The sequence below is a fragment of the Porites lutea genome, chromosome 7 (assembly GCF_958299795.1).
Source record: "Porites lutea chromosome 7, jaPorLute2.1, whole genome shotgun sequence".
In the NCBI taxonomy this organism is placed as follows: Eukaryota; Metazoa; Cnidaria; class Anthozoa; order Scleractinia; family Poritidae; genus Porites; species Porites lutea.
The window spans coordinates 298,154-310,000 of NC_133207.1; the positions used below are offsets into that span (position 1 = coordinate 298,154).

General features: G+C 38.0%; 1 protein-coding gene across 2 annotated transcripts in view; it reads right to left on the reverse strand.

The window, feature by feature from the left end:
* Positions 1–25: 25 nt before the first annotated feature.
* LOC140944313 (calpain-9-like) overlaps positions 26–11,847 on the reverse strand; it is a 17,565-nt gene continuing 5,743 nt past the window's right edge. Inside the window, exons 6-21 of one of the 2 annotated variants that reach the window (XM_073393470.1) lie at positions 10,420–10,508; positions 9,689–9,766; positions 9,277–9,471; positions 8,819–8,954; positions 6,559–6,776; positions 5,950–6,001; positions 5,682–5,759; positions 5,457–5,514; positions 4,952–4,988; positions 4,076–4,097; positions 3,354–3,422; positions 3,163–3,241; positions 2,560–2,676; positions 1,641–1,696; positions 1,107–1,170; positions 26–502 (exon numbers count right to left, since the gene is read on the reverse strand). In XM_073393470.1, the coding sequence (XP_073249571.1) occupies positions 1,144–1,170; positions 1,641–1,696; positions 2,560–2,676; positions 3,163–3,241; positions 3,354–3,422; positions 4,076–4,097; positions 4,952–4,988; positions 5,457–5,514; positions 5,682–5,759; positions 5,950–6,001; positions 6,559–6,776; positions 8,819–8,954; positions 9,277–9,471; positions 9,689–9,766; positions 10,420–10,508 (1,311 nt within the window). In that variant the 3' untranslated portion in view covers positions 26–502; positions 1,107–1,143. The remainder of the gene's footprint in view (positions 503–1,106; positions 1,171–1,640; positions 1,697–2,559; positions 2,677–3,162; positions 3,242–3,353; positions 3,423–4,075; positions 4,098–4,951; positions 4,989–5,456; positions 5,515–5,681; positions 5,760–5,949; positions 6,002–6,558; positions 6,777–8,818; positions 8,955–9,276; positions 9,472–9,688; positions 9,767–10,419; positions 10,509–11,847) is intronic. The other variant, XM_073393471.1, reaches the window with a different exon arrangement.

An 11,847-nucleotide genomic window follows, 5' to 3' on the forward strand; every position in this document is an offset into this window, starting at 1 on the left:
TGCTCCAATTACAACACTCCAAACATGTGGTTTAACAACCTTTATTGCCATTCATTTTTAACAAGATTATAACAGAATATCTGGTATAATGATAGTACACACGAGGGAAAAATATTATAGAAATACGATACGGCGAAAATTGCTCGCCCACCCAACATACCAGCCTATTATTCAACTCTCGTCAAACGAGTGAGATCCTTCACCATTAAACTCTAGTTTCAGCCAATTATCTGGTTAACAAGCAGTTAATTTTTAAAATTGACCTAAGTTTATATTGTAGTACATTGAATTTAAATTCAGCATTTGACACAGGTCCAAAATTGCTAGTTCCTTACAGCCTTGTGGTATACCACGTTTCGTGATGAATACATGACTAATTTCAAAAAGCTAGTTGTTCCACAATTCTTTTTTCCCGAATCCAAGCTGAGAAGATTAGTATACTGTGCATGCAATTTTTTTGTCACTTTTTTTTCCTTTACAAAGTTACGGCAACCCCGATGAACTGAAAAGCAAAAAATGAAAAATATAATTAGAATATGAAACAGTTAGGAGCCAGTGCCACTCGCTAGTAGTACGCTTGTCCATGCACAGAAGACTTCAAGAAACCTGCTCTTCTGTGGTTGTAAATCGTTGAATAGAACGTTGCTGTACTAACGAAGAAGTAAGTTTCTAACTCTACCTACTCCAGAAATGGGTCGGGTTGGAGTATGGACAGAGCAAGCTAGTTACACGTACGCATAGAAAAGTTCATTATGATGAGTTATAAAGCTACTAAACTTAATCATATTAATAAGCCGGCTTTCAGCTGCACTTGAGAGTAAGTTTTATCCATCTTTCATTCGTTCACCATTAGAAGCAAGTTTCTTTCAAGCTAAGCAGTTTAAAGTCCTCACCAGTAATTTTGTTCATTTTACAGTAAATCGTCTTCTAATCTTTTTTTTTTCGAATTAATGTACAGGCGAGCCTATGAGCTTCACGCTTAATTATACACGTATATCTACCATTAAGTTATTTAGGTAGCTCTCTCGCTTTATGTTATAGCAGCACAGCAAGAAAGAAAAGGGCATCTTTATAACTGAGTAGGTTCATTAGTCGCCACTTATTACCAGGTATGCATGGATTACTTAGTCGTCATCATGTAGTTTACAGAGTAACACAGGCGCGAAGGTACTGAAAGGCAAAAAGCACGAATGATGAATGAAACGATGAAATACGAAACAGATTCACGCATGCAGCATTTTAAACTTCATTTGAATGGTCACATTAAAGGATTAAATCCACCAAAAAATCAAATACTACATCTTCCATTCTCAACATTCGCAATGTGTTCTGATCGAGGTTCCAGTACAGCAGGCTCAAATTTTCAGTGATAGATCACTATGCAGTGCTTTTTGATATTTTCTCAGCTTGATAAGAAAGTGACCTAGATATTAGAAATTAGAGGCTGGAACATGATAAATTGTCCACAGACCAAAAGACTACGCATCACGTACCACGCACCATCTTTAAACGAACGTCCACTGGAGCACTCCAAAGAATAAAGGATAAGAAACAATAAGGATGCAAAAAAAGGGTCAACTTAAAATAACACTTCTGTTTTTGTTGTTGTTGTTGTTGTTGTTGTTTTTTTTTTCACTTACGTCGTCCAACGAAAACTTGGCTGTCCCAGTTCTGTCCGCGTAACGATCAAAGTTATCTAAACAAGGCAAAACAATAAACCCATTACAAATAACTAAAAACCTCCGCTGAAGAAATGGCACATTCTCGAGCTCGCTTTGAAGGCGGAAAACTCGGCATAAGTAACTAGCCATTGCATTGACTTGAGTGAACTAATGTATAAAAAATCGATTATAAAATAGTTAAGACACATTTAAGTAACACAGGAAATATAAAGGTACGCACGGTTGAACGAAACTGAAGAAGTTTAAGTGTGAAAGATTTGAACATTAGTTAACCAGTCACTTTTTCGAACTTTATCTTTGATTTTAGAACGCTGAATTAAAACTCTACCGAGACAATACCCTGGGGCCAAAGGACGCTTTTTAATTTTATCCTAGATATTTTAAGAGGGAGAAAGATTTGTTAGTACTGAAGACGATTTTGCTATTTAGCAAAATCTCTTTGCCAACGCTAGGTTTCATAGTGACTAATATATGTAAAACCAACATATTGTCAACAATGCATCCAAGTACGATATTAGCGCAACCCACCAGACACCAAGCCTGAGAAAGCAGCCGACATTTAGCGACGCCACCACTGTGGTTTCCCCAAGAAATGGCGTCCGAGAAACGAATGCAGGAATTCCATAATGATGACGTCACTACCCAGTAGTGCTTCTGATTGGCTGACAATTTGTTTCAACCAATCAGAAACACCACCCACGTAATGACGTGTCATCAAAATGGATTTTCTGCGCTCGTTTCTCAGACCTCATTTCATGAGCAAACCAGTGGTGACGTCGCGAAATGTCGACTGTTTTCTCAAGCTACCAGACCCCCTGGCCCAGGGGAGATGACAGAGAGAGCAATAACCATCACATAACAAGATAGTGGTTCACACCTTTCAGAGAGTAAATACGACAGACAATTTGCAGGAAGTCATCAAAGGACAAATTTCCTTTCTTGTTGTTGAAGCGGGAAGCCATGGCATTTAAAGTCGCATCGCTGAGGTTAATACCTAAGAGATTTTTATAGAAGTCAGTAAAAAATGGGACGTCAGTTTGTCTCCTTGACACTATTAACGACTCATTATGTGCATGTATACATAAATAGCCCTTGGGGGGAGGGGGGTGACTTAGCTATGCTTTTTGAGAAAAGAGAGTTTAAAAGAACGCCCCCCCTTTCCCTCCTTCACAATTTAATTTCGTAAAGTACTGATGAAGAGGTTTTATTTTAAATGGTGAGATTATATAATGTAGATTTTCGTCTACTCATTCAGGGTGTGTAGAGGCCAAGGATGACATAACTATAAACAGGATCACATGAAAGCACGTCACCATGTTTTTCATGTAAATCATCACATATAAGCAATTTATTCACACTTGAAACATGGAACTAACTTGCACTGCATAGCAAACAGCATGACAAGTTTATCGTGAAATCCAAGCCGCACATGAAAGGACCAGCACAGGCACCTTGATGGCAAAAATCAAAGAAACTTTACCCTGTTTTGACAGTGCACTGCGCATCTCATACATGTCCATGGTTCCACTGTTATCTTTGTCATGCTCAGCGAAAATTTTCTGTGAAGTAAAGACAGCCCCTGTCATATAATGATTACAAAATGTTCTCATTCTCGAAGTCCCTCTGTGATCAGAAGCATGACCTCTAAAAATATGAAAAGTGCTTCCTCACCAGCAAATCTTTAACCATTTGCCACACTTCCTTAAATTCGTCATAATCCAGCTTTCCAGTCTTGTCATCCTAAATACTGTTAAGGATATACCAAAACAATACCTAATCTTTTTGCTATCATGCAAACAAATCACAAGAGCAAAACCCAACATTTGGGCACCTGGTATTGGTAGGTTTTACAAAGACAAATTTATTTAACAGGCCATTTCTGAGTTTGCCCGGCCTGTGTATCAAAACGAGGTTGAGTGCTCTGCCTTTGATTGATGGAAATGATTTTTCATTCTCATGCAAATTAAACACATTTTAACAAGAAAGGTTGTGCACTTGGGCTCATTCTGAAAGTGAGGGTTTGGGGAACTCAGAAGTGGCCTATTACGAGGAAAAAAATGGAAAATCATTTAACCGTCAACCCCCAAAAATGGTTGTAGTCCCTTACAAGAGGTTCCAACTGTTAAGCATTGACCTGGAAAATGTTGGTGGTTTTGGATTGGTGGTCGCTTGCGAGAGGTGGTTGCACATGGAGGTTCATCTGTTCAACATTTCTACTAGATCAAAAATGACCCTCAGAGGAAATAATGACGGTAATTTGAAAACAAAGCCAATACCTGCTGGTGGGTACATACACATGTACTGGTAAGTATTTCATATTGATTGTTCTTATAAACAAAAGATAGTTGCTATGCTCTAAATTTTTAAGGAAAGCGTTTATCACTAAAAGATACATCCTTAAGATCTATGATGCTCCTGAAAGTATTAAAAAAGACAACAGACAAGTGTTAAAAAGAGAAACAGACAAAAGACAGGCATGCAAAAATTGGCTACAGTTAGCTCTCTCAGGCACCAAGTGTCTGTCTTAAAGAGAGTCAAATTAAGGGAGTAAACAAAGGCAGGGACCAACCCTTGCTGTCCGTTTTACAGAGGTGTCCATGTTATAAAGGTGTCCATTCAGAGAGAGTCAGCTGTAGTTTGTGGTTAAAGCTGACCAAGAAATGGAAAAATTAAAAGAATTTTATTTTCTACTTAAAAAATAGCACAGTGCTATTTTGGATAATCAAAAATGGTAACAAAAATTGAACCCCGAATCTATGCTCTCTGCAGTCTGTGCTTCAAAGTGATTTGTGGAAGCATCTTTTACAGAAGAAAAGCAGCATCACAGGTTTTTCTCCTTTCATAAAAACATCCTTTTGATTTTTTGCTACTCTATTTTTAAACTGCAATCTCAATGTGGATCTGTTTAAACTTCAATTGACACATAAGCTGCTGCATGTTTAGAAGGGTAGTTAGCAAAAGGCACTTTGCATATCCCAGAGGCCGGTTTAGGTCTCCATAAAAGATAGGGGCACTCCCTGTACCTTTTGGGGGTGAAATTTTGTGGGTTGGTAGTGCATGGAACTGTCATGATGCCTTATAGAGGCCTTTGAGGGCATGAAGCCAAAAAATAATGGAACTTTCCAACCCCCTCACCCCCCCCCCCCCCTCCCTTCAGCCTTTTTATACTTGTGTGCCCCACGCCATGTAACATATAATCATTTTACATGCAGACCATAATGTTATCTGACTATATGAGGCCATGTAACATTTTACTGTAAGAAACTAACCTGCAAGCTTCTAAGCTAAATTCCTTGTCTCTAAGCACTGGAAATATAAGTAATATAAAAGTCAACTCTTGTGAATCAATGAAAAGGACAAAAACCTTATACATTATTTTGTAACTAAGAAGAGAAGTTGGAAATAACAGCCACATGTAACTTACTAAAGTAGTATAATATTATTCTAAGACTATAACAACCTTTAGGGCCACAGCGGGTTGTTGTTTGTTAGATACTCTAGAAGGGACACACAATACAAGTAGTCCCATTATTTGCATGTATATAGGCCAATCAAACTGAACACAAAACATAGCCTATTATGAACATACCATTTCTGAGCCTCGAAGATTTCAAAATATTTTCTGGGGGAGGATGCCTCCAGTCCCCCCCGCCCCCCCCCCAACAAACTTGCATCTGTGGCACAAGTTTTCAAGCCCCCCACCAGTTTAAATTGGGCTGATAAAGAATCTTAATCTGCCATGCATTCAACTCATTGCACGTTTTCACAATGTACCTTTCTTTGTAGCAGTTGAAAGGATCTGCTGCAGTTCAAATGCATCAATCTCTCTGTCCTAAAGGAAAAATCATCATTAGCACTAGAGTTCATCACTGACACAACCAAACAGGTGCTATTTAATTCCTTTCAGTAACTGCAACAGTGGAAGCCCCTGGATACTCCAGGCACCCAACCTCCATTTGAGCGATGCAGTTGTTAATAACAATATTAATTAACACTTACAACTCCAGCCAGTTTGATGAACAACTGCTTGAATGAAGAGTCCATTGCATCACTGTCCTCTTTGCTCTGTTCTCTGTACTGCAACAGTGAAAACAAACAACTGTTTACATCAGTCTAAAAAAGCTTGATTATATTACACCTTAAATAATTTCTCATGTTCTGGATATGGAATGAACCACTGAGTCTTAAGTCCAGTGTAAGAATTATAACTCACAGAAAATTAATATTAAGTAAAAAAACTACATACATGGAATAGTTATGCACTAACCTTAGATCGACGTTCACCTCTGGACTGGATGGAGGTCTTTACATCAACTTTCCTGTGAAATGATAATACATGGAAATATTCTATAATATGAAAGTCCATTAGGATAAAAGCTAGAATTTGTATTGTTCACTGCAACCACGCCAAGCAGCCTAGCTGTTTAATTTATTCCTTACAAGTGAACTAGAAAAAAGGCCTTCACGGCTTTCTGAATATTAAATAGCTGAATTTCTGGTTGAAATTAAATGGAAGAAATATAAGAATACACAAAATATATTACTCAATGGATGTTACACTATCTACAATAATTATTATGTTTTTAGGAGTATCGGCAAGAAAAAACATCTGTTTACATGTATATCCTGAAACTATGCCAAGAAATACATAAAGACCAAGGCTTAGTCTACAAAGGAGGTAAGCTTTTTAAGAACTTTATATTGAATGAATCATTCAAGATGTGAAAAATTTAGAAAACTTGAGAGGCTGTTATCCACCTCGGCCAACATTCTCCTAGATATTGCACACATCTTCACAACATTAACTCAGCCTCATTCAAATTGTTTATATTACATTAAACACAAAATTAAAATTTTGTTATTTTATAGTTCATACTTTGAAGACACAGGCTTTTCAGAGTAGACTCGCACGATAAAGTCACCCTGATGGTGTGGTTCAAATGTGGTTGGGATGATGAGGTAAGATCCTGGATCAAGAAGGTAACGACCAGTGACCTCACGACTGTTGATAAACACTGGAGATCGAGCAGTGGAGGCATGATAGGCAAAAAAATCTCTGTCAGCTCTACCACCCTTCAAATCGTCATCTGTAATCTGGAAAACAATAAATTAAGGAGAATAAATTTCTACTGAACTTTAACATGATCAAAAAGAATCACGTGATAAAAAGGTGAGTTGAGAAGATGTTTTTACACTTTAAGTAATGGTCCGTGTAAGAGGTAGGCAGGCGAACGGCAAAAGTGATTAAAAGGTGCTAACTTTTAATCATTAATTTCAATTAAATCAAGCGTTCTGATTGGCCGAAATCCAAAAATCGCCAAAAAAACAGTCAGAAACGTGACAAAAACACCTTTTTTAAGCTTTATTTTCCCCATTCCCCTGTCTTATACCTCACGGCCAAGTTTCAGCATTGTTCTATGCGCCAATCAAAAGTTAGAGCGGAAAACGTGCAACACACGCGCGACCTTGTTGTGACCCCATCTTAGTGTGACACTTGAGATGTTAGGAAATTTGTCTTTTACCCGAAGAAATCTCGTCAATTTCTTCGTTAAAAATCTGCATTTTTTCTTTATTGAATATTTATCTCAAATTTACTGTATTTTATCATCGGAGTGATCGTCAAAATGCTCTTAAACATGGTTTGCTGCCGTCCTCGACATGCCGAGTCGCCATGTGGAAATTTGGGTCCGGCATAGTTGTTTTCGTTGTCAGGCCGGATCAGGAGGAGATCGGAATAATTGAGGCACTAGAAATTGGAGTACCGCTGGGCATAAAAGGAGAAAGCGAAAGATTTGTTGTTTTTACAAGGATGAATTTATTTCTCGAAGAGATGTAGGACACTTGAGCTTGAGGTAAGCTGAATTCGATAGATTTTCGCACCTCCGCGCGCATTATGTGTTATTCATGTCTTTGCCCTTTTCGAAACTTCCATATTCCGTGTATCTTTACCCATCTCTCATTCGATTTTTTTTGTCTCTCTAGGCTGCTTCATCAAGCGAAATGGAAGTTCGCCGTGGACCTTAAGTTAAAATGAACGAATTGAAATTTGTGACACGTTTGCATTTTGTACCTTTGAGTTCTGAGACGGAGACGGAAGCCGCTTAGGTATCATAAATTTCTCTTGGTACGGAAGATCTAGCGAGCATGACTGTAGCTTGCCTTTATTTTTTCCAAGGACGAGAGAGATTGTAAGAAGGATTTTTATAGAGTAATATCAAAACCTTGAAAACAGACAAACTGTAGGAGAGCTTTTTCTGAAACCCAATTATCCGAACATGCAGGAATTTTTTCTATCTGGGCAACATCATCTTTTTTTCCAAAAGCAGAACATTTAGATAACATTTAGATTTGATTTTGTGTACTTGTTGTTGTTCTGTATGGTGGCCGAATATGAACGCGCGACATTGGCGCGTTCGCCAGATTCGCCACGTGAGGGTGAATTGTTGCTGTTTACGATTAGGGTTTTGACATTTCTTTTGTGAGAGCCGACGTAAATGTTGTTCCCAACGTCGCTGATTGATGTAACACTGTGCTCATCTTCATGTAATTTTATATCAGTTTAACTTCCTCGGGTTTGGCGCATAGAAATCTTTTAAATTTTAGATATGTTATATTTTTCAACATAGCAAAGCAATAGACGAAATAAAAAGTTGTTCGAATGAGTCTTAAGCTATCTTAATTCAACTTTAAAATTCAAATTTCGCGCTTTTCGCTGTATTGACCAATCAGAGCATTCAGATTTAATTTGATTAGAGAAATTAGCGCCTGAAAAATAACTGACGCTATTGCCGCGGGCTATTGTTTTTCTGCCTGCTTCTTAGCCGGACCATTACTTAATAAACAAAATTTTGCATTCTGCTCATGTCTGACCTTGAGCACCCGTATGTGTATATAGTTTTGACTCTTTTTATCCAATCTTTAAGGTGACTAATGTAACAAACAGCTGACCATCTGACCCTTTTAAAAGAGCCTCTAAAATTCAGCTTTATCACATGTAGTAAATACAGCACTGTGACAAAAGATGTTTGAAGACCCCTAGTGTACTATGTAACCTCCATCTCTTCTACATTTAGCTGGAGTCAGGTACTGTGCTAACATTAATGAATACTGTACTAAGATACAAAAGTAAAAGATACCTTGTAGATTGAAAATCCAATGGTTAGCATGGGTTTTCCTTCTTCTGCTTTCAATTTGCGGCGTTTGGTTTGCATGAGTGCCACTGTCAATGAGCATTTATCATCCTCATCATCATCAGCATCTTCCAAATCAACTCTAGAAAAACAACAACTCCACTATTCGCCAACTAAATCCTTCTTGTAAAATGGAACAGTAGTAATTACTTCTCGTACACTACTTAGATGTTCATTACTGATGCTAAATTACAGCTGCCCAAGAATGCAATTCAAGGATCCACTCCTTCCAGTTAAATTGCCTTTCACATTTGGAAGAATTTCTTGTCAAAGTCAAATGATTGTTGGTATTTTTGTCTGGCCTTCAGTTACTAGTCAGGAGCTGAACAAACAGGAGGGAAACAGAATATGGTCTTGTAGAAGTATTTTTTTGAAAAAAAAAAAAACAATTGTTTTACAAATACCTGTACTGAGGGTTTGAGGAAAAAGTATTAAGAAAGTTGCGGCATCCACCAGCAGATGAACCACGTATCCAAGCACCCTTCTCAGTGCGGCCCTCCCAGTTATTTGCTTGTCCTGCTCCTGGTTTGGCACTGTCAGGTCCCAGGTGGCATATTTCAAGCTTATCAAAGTACCTCGTAAAATCATCAAAGGACATCCTGTAATAAGAAAATATTGGAAAAGGTCTTTAGTTGCCATTGTTTTAGAAACATTTAATGACTCTTGACCCCTAGAACTGCATTTTATCATCTGTAATGAATAAGTATTTGCACAGTAATTGCTGCACTGTACTGCAATAACAGTTTTGTGTAACTTGCGGTGCATGGTATTGAAAAAACATTAAGTGTCTAATGGCAGTCAGCATTAGAAACTTACCAAAACTCTCCATCATCAGCAAAATTCAAATTCAACTTTCTTTTCTCGCTGTCAGACAGTCCTCGCCACTCTGAAGACCTTAAAACAAAAATGAGGAGCATAAGGAGCTAGGAGAACCATCACTACTATAATTAACCCAGTTTTGGGCATTATTTTTAGCCTCTTTTCTGTCACCACTCAGGCAAAAAGAGGCAAAACTATCCACAGAACTCCTTTCTTCCATTTGAGAAACTACACTAAATGCTCTTGAATCTTAGTGCAAATGTACAGGGATATCTCACACTTAACTTGATGCTAGAACTTAATCTTATTTCATAAGTGGTACAAGAATCATCAATCAGGTTCCACAAGAGAAAAATTATTTATAAAGAAACAGGATTTTTTTGGTCCGTTTAAATTACAGATCTCTAACTTCCTCCTCCACTGTAGTTACAATGTATCTTTAAACATCAAAATTGATGTCACAAGGGGCTACAAAAACAATGTGCAGTGTAGTACTACAAGGCCTCAGTTAGAAAAAACAAACTAAACAGGCCTCAGTCTCGGCAAAATGTAGCACGTAGCTTAAGATGCATTAAGTGAATTCTCTTTTTTGAGATCTGATTTGTTGTAAACAGTTGCTTGTGGAGTTCGATACAAGCTAACAGTCTGTTTGGTGTGCTCCAACATAACTTTGAAGCATACATGAATGTAATTATGCACATAATTTATACAGTCAAGGGGTTTCTTACTTGTCTCCCCATGGACCTTCCCACTCTCGCTCATTACCCCAGGGGTTCCTCACACGGATCAATTGAACATCCCTGCCGTGGTAATTCACCTTAGGACAAAAGGAGCACAAAGTGTTACAATTACAAAACAATCTACTCGCAAGATTTACAAATCTAACAGATTAATGGCAGGACATTACTCAAAAGCCATATCTCAGTGTTTTCAAAATCAGCCGTCGGCCGTCGCATCCGACGGCAACTTTTTGATTTGCGACGCCTACTTTCCCTTAGGTAAATTATATGACAAATAAAACTTTGATAAAAAGTGGTAAGTGTTCACAAAGCTGTTGCGAGCAAGCAAACTTGAAATTTTTCTGGAGAATTTCGCCAAAACATCTTGTCTGCTTTTAAAATACGTTCTCTGCGTAATACGTTGAGTAAACGTTGAGGACGAGTCGAAGACTGGGTGTCAGTTACAGAGAACATTGCAGTTAGCGGTTTCTGAAGCGACTCTATATAAAACGCCACATTTCGTCTCCAAGAACACGGCAAAATGGCAGAAAAGCGACAGCGTGGTTTACGGGAGATGTGGTCCCTGACAGTGACAAACAAGAAAAAGAAAAAGGATGCTGCAGGTAATAATGTGGTTAAAGCGTACCCTAATATTGTGGTTAATAAAGTTACTAAAAGCATCAAAATTTATCAGTATTTTCGATATCTAAAATTTGCTAGTTCTGCGTCTCAAAATGCGGGAAAATGCGTCTCCAAGAGTCTAGAAATTCAAAATTTCCTGGGGGGGCATGCCCCCAGACCCCCCTAGAGAGCAAGGCCCTCCGGGCCTTGCAACTCCTACTCAAATAAACGCAACTCCTACTTCAAAAACTGTTGAAAACCCTGTATCTGTAAGGTTGGAGAAGGTAGACTACATCACATCCCCTTCAAATGGACAAGGAAAAATAAATGGAGGACACATGGCTAATTGGTTACATTGTTGCCCAATAACAAATTTATGAACCCAGCTAAGAGTCCGAATTAGCGAGGTTGGCTTTCTACTGGAATCTGATGACTGAACAAGAAACAAGAGTCCATTGTCCACATCCATTATCTGCATTTACCACTGTCTGTATTGACTGGGTTGAATGTTACTTAGAATGTAAGAGTTTTCTCAGATAAAAAGTTAACTGTCTGTAATAATGAGGTGCTCATATTAAGTGGGTGTCATCCATAAAGCTCGGTTTGAATGTATTTTAAAAACCTGTAGCAAGAATGTTGCAAAATAACAAAAATATCTTAGCTTGTTCACAGGTTTTTTTGGGTTAGACAATCTCAAATGACAGAGACTCATGATGAGAATAATGGCCTATGTTCTCTAGGAACATATTTATTTTATTTAGCACCATTTTTCAGTGCTGTTCAGGATAAAAATACATGCAGAAAAGAAATAATATC